We start from the raw sequence: 18,158 nt of genomic DNA, 5'->3' as shown, positions 1-18,158 counted from the left end.
ATCCTTATTACTTACCATTAGGTTTATTGGGATCTTACAACAATCCCCTCTTTTTAAAAATTTCGTCCTCAAAATTTACCTTAATAATTTGGGATGCAGCTCCCGCATCTGCGACTCTAATTCCCAAGTCGCTTCCTAATAAAATAAGTTTGTCTAGAGTTTAATATAATCGTAACTCAAAATACGTGTCGACTCTGACACATACTTTCTCAACATAGAAATGTGGAAGAAATTATGCACCCCCGAACAACGCGGGTGGTAAAGCTAATCGATAGGCCACCTGGCCTATCTACTCCAATATCTAAAAAGGATCGATATATCTAGGACTTAATCTTCCATTTTTCCAAATCTACGCACCCCTTACATAGGTGATACTCAAAGAAATATTGAGTCTCCCACTTGAGATTTAATATCCTTACGCTTTAAATTAGCGTAGCTTTTCTATGTACTCAATAAAGCAAGTATACAACTCGAACTCACTCTATGACTTTGTAAGTTCCTTGGAACTTTTCGGTCCATCGTGTTCTTTTATCATCTGTATTACTCTAGTGAACATGTGTCCAATATCTTTCTCGTATCACACTTATTAAAGTACCTAACCAATGGTACATTTAATCATCACCTTTTGACAAACACTTTGTCAGTGGAAAAAATTATTCTAAGATAATCTAACCTTTATCAAATTTTCTCACAGTTTATTTCTAATATTCCATTGATCATCCCAGATTACCTACCTTTCAAGAATAAAACATTATACTATTTTTACTTTGATCTCCATGGTTCTCGATGGCCTTCACTAATTCTTAACATCATAGCCAAAGATATAAATTTTGGGATTCCACAAGATTAGACTATTCCTTCGTATGAATTCCATATCCTCATTTATCGTATAAATTTTGTGCACTAATAAAACAACATATTAACCCGGCATATCCAACTGTTACTATTCAGTCAAAATCATAAGATCCAAGAGCACATATGTAATGACCGCATTTTAGTATATGGATTAGTAAGGCAATTAGCATTAATTATTGATGATTTTATAATTATGTATGAGTTTATATTATTGTGGGTCCCATTTTTAGAAATGGGCATTGGAGTTATAATTTCTCAATTTTGAAGATTTTATTAAACTCTAGAGGTATTATTTAAGTTATATATGCATCATGTAATTTTTATGATTTTTGTTCGGCGACAACGGAAAATGCGATAGATGACCATTTGAGTCACTTGGGTAAGGCTAGAACCTTTTTCTTAGAGAGATAAATAGAATACCTGGTTTGAGCGGGGTTATATTTTTTGACCATTTTACCCCTAGGCTTAAAATTCTTAATTTATAAGTTTTAAGGGTATTATGGTAATTTATACATATGGGTTAGGTGGCATTCTTTTGAGGTGGCAGCTGGCCACTTAGAATTAAGAGTTAACTTAGTTTATCTAAGGAATTAATATAATTATAGAAAAAAAAAAATAGGAGAAAACTCCATTGTACTTGAGATTTCTTTTTTCTCTCTCTCTCTCTCATGTTGTAGCATCCAAGAACCAAGGGTTCTTTCTTCTTTACCGTGTTGATTCTAGCTAAAATTCAAGGGCTTAGAAGAAGCCTTGGAGGAGAAAAGCTAAGGTGAATCCTAGAACTAATCTTTTTTCTAAAATTTGAAAGTTATGCTTGAGTTATGATTTAGCTATTGTTGTGTTAGGTTTTTGAGTGAAATTAGTTTCTTCTAGTTAGGTTTGATGTTCTAAGCTTGATTAAACTTTTGTTGTTGGCTGATTGTGATTTTGAGACAGCTTGAGTTCTTGGAACTTGTTGAACAAGGTTTTCGTTAACCAAAAAATGAGATCTTGATGAGAGCTTTGGAATAATTAATGCATGTCACTTTTGCGTGGTTTGGGCATTAATGAGTCGTAGTCCACGAGTCTTTTGTATTAATGAGAGTTTTTATACAGAGAATATTCTTGGTGAGTTTCTCTATCTCTTCTTTTGTTTTTTCGATCGATCCCCCTTCCCATTTTATTTAGGGGTATTTATAGAGTTTGGTAAGGATAGCTAAAAAGGGATCACTTGTCTTTGAGTGCCAGTAATGTATGTGCACAAGTTCCCAAGAGATACAAAATAGGGCATACATTACCTATGCCATAGGTACCATAGGGATTAGGTGAGATTAATCTTTAACCTTCTTTGATTGATGTGATTCTTCATAATAAAGTTGTCGCCAGCCCCTTTGATTATCGTGCAATTGTCGTAAACGAGGCTTACGCTGTCTGACATGTCCTCTTATGGGCGTTCCAAGACGTTTTTCCCATGCTGCATTAAATGTGAGGTGACTATTCGAATAGGTTCTCCTTCTCCCAGAGATGCTCTGTTATATTTTTATCTCGCGGAGAGGAAGGGCATACCTTATGTGCCTCTCTGGGGGCTCACTCCTTGAAGCACACTTACCCGTATATGTACGACTCAGCTAGTCCTCGGATGAGGTTTCCTTTTGGTCCACGTGTCATACGCAGTCGTGGCCACGTATTTTGAGAAAAATCTGAGGTAACATTTTCTCCCCAAGTCTTATATAGTAACAGGCAAAATGAGACTTGTATGCAGCCTCCGGTCTCTAATGAATATAGTGGCATGTGCCTCTTTATTATTGTCATCATTGATTTTTATTTCCTTTTGTAGGCAGCGATTCGCTTCCCGTCTATTGATAAACCTTTGCATTAATGTCAGTGTCAGAGAGGTACTCAAACGTTTTAACCGTCCTTCCTCCTCTTTACGCATGTTTACCCTATGTTGTCGAGTGAATTTCACAACACCAATTTTATATGATAGTATTAATAACATAAAGAAATCTATATGAAGAACAAGTGCGAGTATTCAACCTAGAGTGGCGAGTACTCAAACTGGGAATGAGAAATGATTAACAGAAAACTGAAAATAACAATGACACAAAGAATTATAGTGGTTTAGTCAAATCACGGTCTGCTTAGTCCACTGTAGCAAGAGTTTCGTAGGTCCCATTTCACGGTGGATCACCCCTTTATATACAAAGCAGGTGTCCGATCAGTTATACAAGGATTACATTCATTGTTAATCTGTTTTTACACATTGAATTACAATAATTAAACCAAACAACGTTAACATTAATAAATGAACAAAAGTTACTAAGTTTATCAACGTATGCGTCTTCCGAGTCTACGAGTTGACTGTTCATATTTCGATGTTAAACTCCCAAGTTATCATTATGTTTAGGATGTCTGCGTCCTTAGATGGTCGCCTTTTGTGGACATCGTATGACGAGCTGATAGAACCTAGACATGCAAGTCTATATTGGTTTATCATGGGCTGCCGGGCTCTTAGGACCAACTCACATTTATAGAAAGTCGGTCTCCTGGTCTATGCACGGACATGGGGAGGATACTCGCACATAATTTGATATATGGGAGCTACTCTCTTGTCTCAAATGCGATCAGACTTTGGTCATGCTCGCTACCTCTCGCTGATTCTATCTTAAGCGAGGTTTGAAACTTCGAGGAGTCCCTCATGGACATCTCAGCTTCCATTGGAAATCTGAGTATACGTGTCCTATAAATAGGGGTCTGCTCTCGAGTTTCTAGGTGAGAGAAATATCACTATAACACATGCCCCTAGTTTCGCAATGTGACAGGTGCGGTCACAAGGGAAACTATACTCGAGAGACAGGTGAAAGGTTGTCACGAGGAGGTGACCTTTGGTTGTCCCTTCGAGGGTTTCGAAAAATGACGGCTATAATCATTACTTTTATTGCATTTATGGTGCCACGTCACAAAACTCTTCGGTTTCTGTGTAGGCGTGTCAATCTTTGGCCGTTGGATTGGGCGACTCTAGGCATTCCAATTGCCACGCGTCGGGATCCCAATTAATGAGGGATTCGGGTATTTAAATCCTCTGATTCGAATCAAAAATCCCCATTTTCCCTCATTTTCTTTAACTCTCTTAACTTCCTTGTTTCCTCTCTTCCAGAGAAACCACCAAAAAACACTTCCATAAATTGCCTAGATTTTCGTTTTTCTTTGTGGGTTTTATCTCGATTCTACAGTGCTGTCAAGGGCAATTCGTGGGAACAGACTTTCCAGAAGTAAAGGTTAGTTTTCGAAACTTCACTGCATTTTGTTTTCTGTTTGAGTGGGAACACTGCTTTCTGGGTTCTTAATATGCATGAGAGGGTTTAAGAATGAATGTTTGTAGGGGATATGTATGAGGCTACGTTTTTTAGGTAAAAAACTGGGTAATTTCATAAAAAATGACCTAAAGTTGGCATAACCGTATACTGTATAGAAAATGCTTGAATAGGCACTGCTTCATGTTTTGAATACTCGCGGGGATTCGGACGAACACTTCGAATACTCGCATGCTTGCGAGACTTAATTACTTCTGATTGTCGCTTAGACCTTTAGGATTTCGTATTCTGTGAATTCGGTTGTGAGAACATTGACTGAGTCGTTCAAATGGTGGATCTATCACAGTATTCTAATCGTCATTTATGCAGTTATGTGTTCCTTGAGATACTGAGATACACCTAGCCATTTGTGACATGCGTTAATGTTCCAACAAGCGTACTCTTTGGCTGGTAGATATCTTCGAAACGGTGGGAGTACCTCAGTAACTTCAGTGTCATTCTTGAGAACGCATGCCCCTTGAGTCACTGAGTTTCTCCCAGCCGTTTTAGAGGTATATTGCTTAGCCCAAGATGCGTGACTTATTCGTAGGTTGTGACTTTAGCTAGACCCCTCGAAATGGTGGGTGTCTCCTCGTCACCTCAGGGTCATGCCGAAAGACGCATGCCGCTGTGCTCACTAGGACACTCCTAGCCATTTTTCGGGATGTTTTTCTATTCGCACATTTAGTACTCGCTCTGCAATTTTTTATAGTTTTTATGCGGGTGAGATCACTTATTTTGTTTTTCACACATTCACCACGCTGAAAAGATCTTCTATCTTTCAGATGAGCGACCTGTCGGATAGTTAGCTGCTTGGCTCAGGAGGCAATGCATTTGACGATGATGAGGACCAGCGGGAAGATAGTTTTATTCTGACTTCAATCTCAGAAGAGGAAATCGCACCTACTGTAGGTATAGAATTAGGTTCGATGTCTTCCGCAGACATCGAGAGAATGGTGCAGGAGCTCACTGAACCAGGGGCCATTGAGATCCGAGACAGCGAGTTTACGGTGTCAGCCCACGATTATCTTATCCATTCCAGGCATGCCCCTGAAGTTGAGGTCGAGGAGATGGATGACGATTGGGCGGCCCCAACTCGAGAGTCAGGCGAGGAAGAAGAAGAGGCAGAAGGGAGCGGGACTTATTCGGTGGACAACACTCAGCTGAACGAGCTCTTCTTGTGCGAGGACTTGGTTTCGAGAGTTACCAAATCGGACCTCACTACCTTTACAAGACTAAACTTGCTGGGACTTGCTTCTTTGCGACCTAAGCCCACTCAGAGGGCGCATCTTCCTTTTACCAATCCAGCGATTATTCCCACAGAGGATGTGGTAATCTCAATACCCATTCTTCGATGTGGGGTATCGGTCCCTTTCCATCCTTTCGTTGCGGCCATCCTTAAACGTTACGATGTATCTCCTTTCCAGCTAACCCCCAACAGTTATCGCACAACCCTTGCCTTTTATACGATGTATATGGAGTATGTACATAGGGCTCCCACGGTAGAAGAGTTTAGCTACTTCTATGATATAAAAAGCGTAGGCCTTCACAATGGTTTCTACTGCTTCAGCAAGTGGGCGACTTTTGAGATTAACGGCATAGAAGGCATGGTTTCCAATTTGGGAGATTGGAAATCAAAGTGGTTTTACATATTCAAAGTCCCAGGGCTTAGAACTGACTTTAATCGTCGACCTTGTATGTTGCATGTTTCCTGACTTAGTCATTTTTTGAATTACTTTGAGATCTTAAGCTAACTCGCTCTTTTGTTTTCGCAAATAGACCAACTCGCCCTGCACTCGACGCGACTCGCAGAGAGACAGCTGAAATTCTTGGGAGCCTTCCTGTACAAGATCGCGACTGGCGATTATTGTGTACGACTGCTAAACTGCGAGAACAGAAACTGATCCCTGAGAACGCGAGTCTCTGGAGAGAGCCGGTGTATAAGGAACCTTCTGAAAAGCAACAAGAGCGAATTGATGACCGTCTTTCCAAGCAAACTCCTCGACCATCATCAGGTAGCTTATGGCATACATAAACTAGGGTGTTTAGGATTTCATCCTTGTTAGTATTAACCCTTATTTTTTGTTGTAACTGCATAAATGACTTTCTTGAAGTCTGCTCCTGCTCTTAACCGCAAGCTAAAGCCTGGGACGACAGCAACTTCCCCTATTGCTTCTCAGAAGAGGAAAAGGGATGTGGTGGTTACTCCTGTCGCAGATTCTTCTAAGAGGCCTGCTAAGGGCATTCAGGAGAAAGGGAAGAAAGTCGTGATCGACCCAGCGGTTCGAGCTCGTCATGTGCTGTACCTTCAGGAGAGATTTATCAGCGATGAGTTCCAGTCGAAGATTGACAAGACTCCTACTGAGGAGCTGCTGCCTTGCTCTGCGGAGCTAGCTACGCAGTTTATGGCCATGTTCTCGAAGGCTTTTGCTACAGGGTCCAAGGAGGTTGAACTCGCGAAGAAACATATTGCTCAGCTTCAAGAAGACATTAAGAAGCTGAAGGAAGATGCGTCTTCTAAGGACAAAGAGCTCGAGGAACTTCGCAAGGCCAAGGAGCAAGTCGAGCTTGAGGCCAAGACGAAAATCGAAGAGATGTCTCGCGACTTGGAAACTGAGAAGGAGAATGGAAAAAAGCAGTATGACCAGGCGGTCTCAGACTACATCTATACTACCCTCTCCAAGATTCCAGACTTTGACTTTTCAATCCTTGGAGTAGAAGCCGCTGAAATGGCCCAGGCTTTTCGTGTGATGTCGCCCACGCCACCTCAAGGTGGTGGGGGGAATCTTCTCAAGGAGACTGAGGTCGCGGAGGTGGAGGAAGTCGAGAACGAGGCGGTCAGCTAAGTCGCGGATGGATCTGTTCCTGCTGCTCCCAATGCTTGACTTTTTCTTTAATATTTGCTTGTGTTAAACTCTATTTCTTTTCTAGTTTTTTTTTTATGTGGTACAGGGGTACTCGCACTTTGTACTTAGACAAATTTGCATTTTATTTTGAACAACTTTCTATCCTCGCGGGGATATCTGTTTTTAGTATTTTCGCAGTACATGGGTACTCACGCTTTAATATCTATAATATTTCGACTTTAATTACAACATGGTGTAATAAGTAGAAAATTTCATAAGACTTGAAAAATTTTAAACTTTGAAATTTAAACTTGAAGATATAAAGTTGAATAGTACATTATGGTATATACCCCTATACTTAGGATTTTTTTTTATAAAAAATGACTAAGTATAAGTACAAGGCGAATACAAATTAGACAATGCGAATACTATTGATAATAGAATTTTAGGCTTTCGCCATTCCAAGCTCGGGGAATCGCATTACCTTCGAGTGCTGCGAGTCGATATGTTGCGTCACCAATCTTTTCCGCGATGAGATATGGTCCTTCCCAATTATCCCCGAAGACCCCATGCGCTGGGTTCTTGGTATTTGGCATTACTCTTCGAAGGACCAAGTCTCCTCTTCACAGGACTTTTGCCTTGACCTTGGAATCGAAGTATCTTGCGGTTCGCCGCTGGTAAGCCGCATTTTTTAAGTACGCCTGATCGCATTTTTCTTCCAGAAGATTAAGGTTGAGTGACTGTTTTTCTTCATTTTGCGAGATGTTGAAAACATCTCTTCGTGGGGAACCTGCCCCAATCTTGACTGGTACCATGGCCTCGCACCCATAGGAAAGTGAGAAGGGTGTTTCGCCAGTCGTGGATCGAGGAGTTGTATTGTAAGACCAAAGAACTTGCGAGAGCTCGTCTGGTCAAGTCCCCTTGCGTTCTTCTAGTTTCCCTTTAATGGTGTGCTTTATTTTTTTATTAACAACTTCAGTCTGTCTGTTGCTTTGTGGGTAAGCAATTGCGGAGAATGCTTTCTTAATGCCAAGATCGTCACATAATTGTCGCATCTCTTTACAATTGAACTGCTTTCCATTGTCTGAGATGAGTTTGTAAGGGATACCAAATCGACAAATTATGGTGTTGTAGACAAACTCGCGCAACTTAGTTGCTGTAATGGTTGCGAGTGCTTTGGCTTCGGCCCATTTCGTGAAGTAGTCTACTGCAACTACTGCATATTTGACTCCACCTTTTCCTTTGGGTAGCTCGCCTATTAAGTCGATCCCCCATACTGCGAAGGGCCATGGACTTGTGATAGAATGTAGGTTACTCGAAGGTTGGTGGGTATATGTGGCTATTCGCTGACACTTGTCGCATTTCTTCGCAAAAGCGAAAGCATCCTGTCGCAAGGTTGGCCAGTAATACCCTTGTCGCATGATTTTTAATACAAGGGAGTTACCCCCTGTATGATTGCCACAAATTCCCCCATGTACCTCATGTAGTATGTAGTCGCAATCTTCCCCGTCAATGCATTTGAGGAGCGGTTGACTAAAACTTCTGCGATACAACCTTTGATCGTACATGACATATCGGGCGGCTCGTTGTCGCAGCTTTATTGCTTCTATCTTGTCATCGGGTAAAACGCCCTTTTCCAGGTATGCGGCTATTGGAGTCATCCAGGTGACTTCTTGAACGGTATCTATTTTCATGATCACTTCTTGATTTATAGTTGGGTGAGCCAATACGTCTACCGAAATTACATTGAGCAATTCGGCTTCTCTAGTTGAGGCCAAACGGGCCAGTGCGTCTGCGTGTGAATTTTGAGCACGCGGTACTCGAGACACAATTACTTTTTTGAATTTCTGCATCAACTCGCATACAATGGCTAAATATTTAACCAATCTCCCGCCTCTTGCCAGATATTCTCCATTCACCTGGCACACCACGATTTGGGAATCGCTATAAGCCTGTAGATACTCGATTTTCATCTCGAGAGCGAGCTTCAACCCTGCGATTAAAGCCTCATACTCGGCTTCATTGTTAGATGCAGAAAATTTAAAACGTAAAGCAGCGTGTACCTTAAAATTGCTTGGACTGATTAATAAGATCCCGCCACCAGAGCCTTCGCTATTTGAGGCTCCGTCGACATACAATGTCCACATCTATCTATTGGTTATAGCAATGTCGATTTTGTCTTCTATGAGTGCTACTTCGGTGCTGGGGAATTCAAGGATAAAATCTGCCAAGGCTTGCCCCTTGATCGCAGTTCTTGGTTTATACTTGATGTCGAATTGGCTTAACTCCATCGCCCATTTCAACAACCTCCCTGATGTCTCTGGTTTTGCTTAAACTTTCCTCAAGGGGTAGTTTGTCAAGACCTTGATACTATGAGCCTAGAAATAAGGTCGCAATTTTCTCGACGATATTACCAAGGCGAACGCTAGTTTTTCCATTTGGGGATATGTTAGGTTATAATTAACCTATATTTCGGGTCTTTAAAGTTAGCAGTATCTCGTCTATTGGTGTCTTTTGGAGCAGTTTTACGCTTGATTTTCATTATTTCAGGTTCCCGGGGTGTTAAAGTTCGAATTCAGTCAAATGGCGAAAAACTGGGACAAACTTGGAAAAATTGGAAAATTTGGTTCCTGAAGCATCAGTAGTCGCGACCTCTGATGAGCCTGGTCGCGACCCTTTTTCCTGGTCGCGACCCAGGTCGCGACTTCGTAAGATTGGCAGAAACTCGGTTTTTCGAGTTTTGCCTGTAGTCGCGACCAGCTTAAATGCTAGTCGCGACTATGTACGGAAATCGCAGATTTGACCTAATTTTGATTTTTCACTCAATTGGAGGCTCACCACTTATCCCTATATAAGGAATACGACATTGAAGGTCAAAGGCAAGCAAAAACAGACCTAATAGTGGAGGCAAAGTGGAGAGGAAGCTATCTTGAAGACCCGGAGCGATACCAACTTCTAGTTTCTTTCTTTTACCCTTTTTATTCATCTTTATGTTTGTTTTTAATTCTGAATTAATCATGGATGTTTTTAGAGTTATTATGAACTAAATTTCCCAATAAGGGAGGATGATGAATGTTGTTTAAGTTTATGCCTAGTTAATAAATAATTGCCATTCCTTCATCTTATGTGTGAATACTATCTTTATTTGTGTTTAATTTCATGTGTAAGCTTGATCACCTTTTACATGCTCTATGATCCTAATTCGAAATCTGAAAAGTGAGAATTAGGAATGCTAAAATTTGGATAGTCTAGGTTTTGATGTAAAACGACAGTATTTACATAGCCTAGTGACCAATAGATTATTGCTTAATGCTGATTTTGTGTTGATCTAATTAAGAAGTTAATTAGAGAACATATTATTTAGAACCTAAAAGATCTGAAAAGAGTTAGGTTAATTTATAATCTGTCTTTCACATTGAGATAAGGATAGCAATTAGGCAATAACATAGGTAACTTATCAACAGGATTCACCTCCCTAATCTCTCATCTTGATTAATCTTCGTTTATTTTCTCTTTAATTTCTGAGTTATTTACTTTTAAAATTGCAACTTATTATTTTACCAAATAGAATCATAATTATAATTTAGTAGTACTCAATCCAATTCCCTGTGGTTCGACCTCACTTGCGTGAGATACTACTTGATACGTACACTTGCGTAATAAACAGAATTTTCGTAACAAGTTTTTGGCGCCGTTGCCGGGGAATTGTTTAAAGATTGATATTACACAAAATTATACTAACTTCTACTTTGGTATATTTTCTCTTGCTGATTTTTCTAACCTTTTTCTTGCAATATTTTCTTGATTTATTTCAGGAATCATAAGTGTATGCGCCGTCAAGGACAAGCAGTGATATTGCCAGTTGATCCCGAAATCGAGAAAACTTGTAGAAGAAACCGAAAGAACAAGAGGCAAGAGGGAGTTTCAGCAACTGCTGAAACTTCAGACATCATGGCTGCCAATGCTGCAAACAATGGAGGCAATAACGGTAACAATGGTGGCGCAGTAGAAGATCAAGCTAATGGCCGCAGCTTGAGATTTTACATTCTCCCTACTCTGACGGGAGTGCAGTCATGTATCAGGCCACCGGCAGTGGAAGCAAACAACTTTGAGATCAAACCTGCCATACTGCAGATGGTGCAATCTTCAGTTCAGTTTGGTGGCCTCCCTTCTGAAGATCCTAATCTGCATCTCTCTAATTTCATGGAACTTTGTGAAACCTTTAAAGTTAATGGAGTTAGTGATGATGCTATTCGACTGAGACTGTTCCCATTCTCTCTTAGAGAGCGAGCCAAGAGTTGGCTAAACTCCTTGCCACCCAACTCTATTGCCACCTGGAATGATCTGGCAACGAAATTCTTGTCAAAGTTCTTTCCTCCAGCCAAGTCTGCAAAGCTGAGAGGAGAAATTAATAACTTCTGCCAACAAGATAATGAATCTCTCCATGAGGCTTGGGAGAGGTTTAAAGATTTGATCAGAAAGTGCCCTCACCATGGTATAGAGAAGTGGATGCTGGTCCACAACTTCTACAATGGGTTGGTAGGAAATACAAGAACTTTAATAGATGCTGCAGCTGGGGGAGCCTTTATGAGGAAGAGTGCTAATGAGGCATATGATCTATTAGAGGAGATGGCTCTAAACAATCAACAGTGGCCAACTGAGAGGAGTCAATCAAAGAAAGTAGCTGGTGTGTTAGAGGTCGATGCCATCACCAAGTTGACAGCACAGGTTGAGGCATTGACAAAGATAATTGCAGGGCAAGCTAAACAAGCCCAAGTTGTGTGTGAGTTATGTGGGGGAAGCCATCACTTTTCAGAATGCCAAGCTGATGTGGATGATTTGCCAATGGATGAAGCTAAAGCCATTGGAAACTATTCACAGAACAACAACAACAATTATGGGTTCAACCAGGGTAACAACCGAAGAAACAGTGGGTTCTATCAGCAACGAAATCAGAACCAGAATCAGAATCAACAGTTTAATCAGCAACAAACCTCTGGTGGAAATTCTAGTTTGCAGACAGATTTACTGCTTCAATTCATGACTGAAACTAGATCTTCAATCAAAGACCTGCAGACACAGATGGGCCAACTAGCAACTCAAGTAGCAACCCGTCCTCAAGGGAATTTGCCTAGCACAACTGAAGTAAACCCCAAGGAAAACTGCAAGGCAATTACCCTGAGAAGCGGTAAAAATTATGATGGTCCTGAATTGCCACAACTAGTGAATGGAGAAAAGGAGAATAAAGAGCAACCGATGTCGACCCCAACACCCACTCCAACGAAGGCTACTGACAGTCAATCACAGCCACAGCAGTCTCCACCAATTAATATAGATCACCATGTGAAAATACCCTATCCTCAGAGGCTCAGAAAGTCAAGTCTGGACAAGCAGTTCACCAAATTCCTGGAAGTGTTCAAAAGACTTCACATTAACATTCCCTTTGCTGAAGCTTTAGAGCAGATGCCAAGTTATGTGAAGTTTATGAAGGAAATCCTGTCAAAGAAGAGAAAGATGGAGGACTATGAGACAGTGGCTCTAACTGAAGAGTGCAGTGCCATCCTACAGAAGAAACTCCCTCCTAAACTAAGAGATCCAGGGAGTTTTACTATTCCTTGTACTATAGGAAAAATTGAGGGAATAAATGCACTTTGTGACTCGGGAGCTAGCATTAACTTGATGCCTCTATCGGTGTTTAAAAGACTGCAGTTGGGTGAAGCAAAGCCAACAACAGTAACTCTCCAATTGGCGGACCGATCACTAGCCCATCCTAGAGGAGTCATTGAGGATGTGTTAGTTAAGGTTGATAAGTTCATCTTTCCAGCTGATTTCATCGTCTTGGATATGGAAGAAGATAGCAATGTCCCAATTATTCTTGGGAGACCATTCTTGGCAACTGGCCAAGCCTTAATCGATGTTCAGAAAGGTGAATTAAAGCTGAGAGTCCAAGGAGAGGAAGTGGTCTTTAATGTGCTAAAGGCTATGACGTACCCAAAGGCAAGTGATAACTGCTTCTTTATTGATTTGATTGATGAAATGGTGAGTGAGAAAAAGCTGCTAGATGATCCTCTTGAACTAAGTCTAACTGAAGATGAATTGACGGAGCAAGAAGGACAAGAGGTCATGGGGTATGTGAAGTGGCTCGACTCCTATGGGCCTTTGAACAGAAGATACTTTGAGGAATTGGGAGCAGTTCCAAAAGAGCTGAAGCTATCTACTGAAAAGCCCCCAGAACTTGAATTGAAGGTGCTTCCTAGTCACTTGAGGTATGAGTTTTTGGGTCAAGATAAAAAGCTGCCAGTTATTGTTTCAGCTTCTCTCTCTGATGTGGAAACTGATAGACTTTTGAGGGTACTTCGGGCTCACAACAAGGCAATCGCTTGGACACTAGGAGATGTTAAAGGAATCAGTCCTTCAACAGTGATGCATCGAATTCTCATGGAAGACAACGCCAAACCAACTATTGATGCTCAAAGAAGACTCAATCCACCCATGAAAGAAGTAGTCAGAAAAGAAGTAGTTAAGTGGTTGGATGCTGGAGTTGCTTATCCTATTTCAGATAGTAAGTGGGTTAGCCCGGTGCAAGTGGTCCCGAAGAAAGGTGGAATGACAGTGATAAAGAATGAAAAGAATGAGTTGATTCCTACAAGAACAGTCACCGGTTGGAGGATCTGCATCGATTATAGGAAACTCAACAAGGCAACAAGAAAAGATCACTTCCCTTTGCCCTTCATCGATCAAATGCTAGACAGATTAGCGGGGCAAGAGTATTACTGTTTTCTTGATGGATATTCTGGGTACCACCAGATAGCTATAGCGCCTGAAGATCAGGAGAAGACTACTTTCACATGTCCTTATGGTACCTTTGCCTTCAGAAGAATGCCCTTCGGCTTGTGCAACGCCCCTGCCACTTTTCAAAGGTGTATGATGGCTATCTTTTCAGATTTGATTGAATCTTGTATTGAAATTTTTATGGATGATTTCTCAGTGTTTGGTTCTTCCTTTGATCATTGTTTGGAAAATCTGGAAAAAGTACTAACAAGGTGCGAGAAGTCTAACTTGGTGTTAAACTGGGAGAAGTGTCACTTTATGGTAACAGAAGAATTGTTCTTGGGCACAAAATTTCAAAAGCAGGAATTGAGGTGGATAAGGCAAAGGTCTCAACAATAGAAAATTTGCCACCTCCAGTTTCTGTAAAAGGAGTGAGGAGTTTCCTGGGACATGCTGGCTTCTACCGCAGATTTATCAAGGACTTCTCTAAAATCTCAAAACCTTTATCGAGCTTACTTGTAAATGGAGTTCCATTTGAGTTCGGAGAAGATTGTTTAAAAGCTTTCAAGATTTTAAAGGAGAAATTGATTACAGCACCGATAGTAACTTCACCAAATTGGGAACTGCCGTTTGAGTTGATGTGTGATGCTAGTGACTATGCCATTGGAGCGGTTCTGGGTCAAAGAGTTGACAGAGTATTCCACACAATCTACTATGCTAGTAGAACTCTGAATGACGCTCAATTAAACTACGCCACTACAGAGAAAGAAATGCTGGCAATAGTGTTTGCTTGTGACAAATTTCGGCCCTACCTAATTGGAAATAAGGTAATTGTTTACACAGATCATTCAGCAATCAAATACCTTATGACCAAGAAGGATGCAAAACCAAGACTGATTCGGTGGGTACTTTTACTTCAAGAGTTTGACTTAGAGATAAAAGATAAAAAGGGCACCGAGAACCTGGTAGCAGACCATTTGTCAAGATAGAGCTGCAAGAGAGTCAGAATACAAAGGAGGTACAAATAAATGAGCAATTTCCTGATGAACAACTCTTTAGTGTGAGGGAAAACCTGATGGTACCTTGGTACGCTGACTATGTTAATTTCTTGGCTGCTAAAATAACTCCACCCGAGTTTTCGCGTCAACAATTGAAGAAATTCTTTTCTGAGGTGAAACATTACTATTGGGAAGAACCAATCCTCTACAAGCCTTTACTTGTAGGATCGGATCATAAGGAGATGTGTTCCTGAAGAGGAGATGTATTCTATCCTAAATCACTGTCATGCTTTACCATGTGGGGGACATTTTAGTGGGAATAGAACAGCTGCAAAAGTGTTGCAAAGTGGATTCTTTTGGCCAACGCTATTCAAGGATGCTACTACTTTTGTAAAGGCATGTGATCGTTGTCAACGAACAGGTAATATCTCAAGAAGAAACGAGATGCCTTTAACAGGAATTTTAGAAGTTGAATTGTTTGATGTATGGGGAATAGACTTTATGGGTCCTTTTCCTTCATCCTTTAGCAATCAGTACATTCTTTTGGCTGTTGATTATGTGTCTAAATGGGTCGAAGCTTCAGCTACACCTCAAAATGATGGAAAGACAGTTCTCCGCTTCTTACAAAAGAACATTTTTACTCGGTTTGGTACTCCTCGAGCAATAGTAAGCGATGAAGGGAGCCATTTCTGTAACAAGCAGTTTGAAGCACTCCTCTCAAGATATGGTGTTCGACATCGAACTGCTTTACCATACCATCCCCAAAGTAATGGCCAAGCTGAAATCTCTAACCGAGAGATTAAGATGATTCTGGAGAAAACAGTGCAAAGATCAAGGAAAGATTGGTCAAGGAAGTTGGATGACGCACTGTGGGCGTACAGAACAGCTTTCAAAACACCAATTGGCATGTCCCCATATCGGTTGGTGTTTGGAAAAGCTTGTCATTTACCGGTGGAGTTAGAGCATAGAGCTTTTTGGGCCATGAAGACTCTCAACATGGAACTAAAAGTCGAGAGAAGAAAAAAGACCATTACGAATTTGAATGAGTTAGATGAGTTTCGGAACGAAGCCTATGAAAACGCCAAGATATACAAAGAGAGAACTAAAAAGTGGCACGATAAAGGTCTAATACGGAAAGAGTTTCAACCAGGACAGCAAGTGCTACTCTTCAATTCAAGGCTGAAACTGTTTCCTGGAAAGCTGAAATCAAGATGGTCGGGACCATTTACGGTGGTCAAGGTGTTTCCTTATGGAGCGGTGGAGTTAAAAGGTGAAAGTCCAACAACTTTCAAAGTCAATGGACAAAGGTTAAAGCTCTACTTGGGAGGTCAGTTTGACCAAGCCAAGTCCGCCATGATCCTGGCGCCACTTTGAAATCCAAGGCTCAGCGTCTAGCTGCATGACGATAAACACAGCGCTTCTGGGAGGCAGCCCAAGTTTTATTTTGTTTTGATTGTTTTGTTAGTATTTTCAATTTTTAGTTTAGTACCAGACATTATTTCTTTTTAATTGAATCGTGAAAAGCGTGAAAAAAAAAAAATTTATTTTTTTTCGACCTGAAGCCCAGAAGTCGCGACTAGCATTAAGCCTAGTCGCGACCTATTTCTCAAGTCGCGACCTCAGTCGCGACTTGCTGATTTTCCAGAAACGCCAAATTTTCCTCGATTAGCAAGTCGCGACTAGCCTGTGGCCAGGTCGCGACTTGCTGACGAAAAATTCTATAAATTCACACTTTCCCCCTCATTCAACCCTACACAAACCAAATTCAAATTTCAAATCCTCTCAGCCGACCCTACACTCTTTTCCTCTCAAAAATTCAATTTTTCATCTTCAAACTTCAATCTTTTCATCTTTTCTCAAATTTCTTAAACCCAATCCAATCAAAAACCCAATTTCACTCAATAATCTACACATATCATCAAAACCCACACCAAAGAATACCCAAAACCAAAAAAAAAAATCACCATTGTTGTCACCCTCAAACTCAAGCTTTCAAGACATTCAACAATGGAGGTGGAGTTAAGCGTTTTCGGGTTGTAAGTATCACTTTCTTCATGCTTTTAAGAAGTTGATTAATTATTTTAAGTTTTGAGTGATATAATTGTGTGTGGGGTAAAAATTGATAATATTGGGTTTATTATTATTGTATTGTGGTATTAAGTGGTTAGGAACATTGATTGAGTGAATTTTGTATTTTTGGGATAGAGGAAATTTAAGGGGAGGTGCTGCCCAATTTTTCTTAGAAAAAAGTTTCAGAAAAAAAAAAAAAAAAAGTTTCAGAAAAAAAAAGGTTTCAGAAAAAAAAAAAGAAGAAAAAAAAAAGTAATTTCGAAAAAAAAAAAAGAAAACAATGGCACCAAAGAGGACAAGGAATGTTGAAGAAGGTTCGTCTTCGAACCCACCACCAACGGGTTTTGATAGAACCCGCTTTGGTAGTATCGAGGCTCACAATCGCTTCGTAAGGTTGAAGAATAGAGCTTATATTGAAGATAGGGGTATTGAATTCCCTGAAAATCCATTGAGGCGCCAACCTCGGTTTGAGACAATCAGAGCGCAAATTGAAAGAATGAAGTGGGGAAGTTTTGTGGATACTCGGGGTCGGGCTAATGTTACTATGGCCTGTGAATTCCTTGCAAATTGGCCCGACCGTCGAAATGGGGAAGTGAAGGTTCGTGGAAAGAAGGTTCCCGCCACTGCTGACGCATTCAATGTGATGTTCTCTGTTCCAGATTACACTAGGGAGGAACAACGCCTTCGAATTATTGAGGAAGAAGAGCAATTTGACATGGTGGATGTCGCGGAGACAGTGGGATTTCCTGGGTTGAGGTTCCATGACAATGATGGTACCGAGGGGTCGCCCAATATTCTGTACCGGTGTGAGATTAACCCGGTGGCAAAAACATGGCTGTACTTTGTGAGTGCTCGGTTAGTGCCCAACAAGCATTTTTCCGATGTCCAAATGGATCGCCTTAAATATGTGTACGCCATAATGAAAGGGTACAACATTAACATTGGACAAGTCATACGGCAAAGCATTGACCAAATCGTGCAAGGAGCCACGGGAGGTGGTTTCGGTTTGGCAGGGGTTATCACAGAACTCTGCGGGGCATATGAAGTTCCCCAGTTAGAGTTTGACAACACGGTGTTGCCACTTCGTAAGATGGACATCGCCTTTGTCAACAGGCTGAAAGAGCCACACCCCTATGGGCAGCCACCACCTGATGCACCGCAAGGGCGTAGGCGGCAACGTGAGCCTAGTGTTGAAGAAGAAGAAGAGGAGCAAACACTTCAATTGCCTGGGCCCATCGATCCTACAACACAATATACTCATGCACAGCTGAGTTACATAATTCAGC

The 18,158-nt window shown here is 41.0% G+C and overlaps 1 protein-coding gene and 1 non-coding gene across 2 annotated transcripts; both read right to left on the bottom strand.

The window, feature by feature from the left end:
* Positions 1-7,944: 7,944 nt before the first annotated feature.
* LOC133031403 (uncharacterized) lies at positions 7,945-8,694 on the bottom strand. The gene is made up of 2 exons (XM_061104891.1): positions 8,349-8,694; positions 7,945-8,117 (listed from the first exon to the last, which is right to left on the bottom strand). Exons 1-2 carry the CDS (start codon positions 8,692-8,694, stop codon positions 7,945-7,947), a joined length of 519 nt encoding a protein of 172 aa, XP_060960874.1.
* A 2,731-nt stretch (positions 8,695-11,425) lies between these two features.
* LOC115724280 (small nucleolar RNA R71) lies at positions 11,426-11,532 on the bottom strand. The gene has a single exon (XR_004013078.2). It is a non-coding gene; the product is annotated as a small nucleolar RNA R71 (small nucleolar RNA).
* Positions 11,533-18,158: the final 6,626 nt, after the last annotated feature.

The sequence above is a fragment of the Cannabis sativa genome, chromosome 9 (genome assembly GCF_029168945.1).
Source record: "Cannabis sativa cultivar Pink pepper isolate KNU-18-1 chromosome 9, ASM2916894v1, whole genome shotgun sequence".
Taxonomy (NCBI): Eukaryota; Viridiplantae; Streptophyta; class Magnoliopsida; order Rosales; family Cannabaceae; genus Cannabis; species Cannabis sativa.
This window is presented reverse-complemented; position numbering and strand designations above follow the sequence as displayed.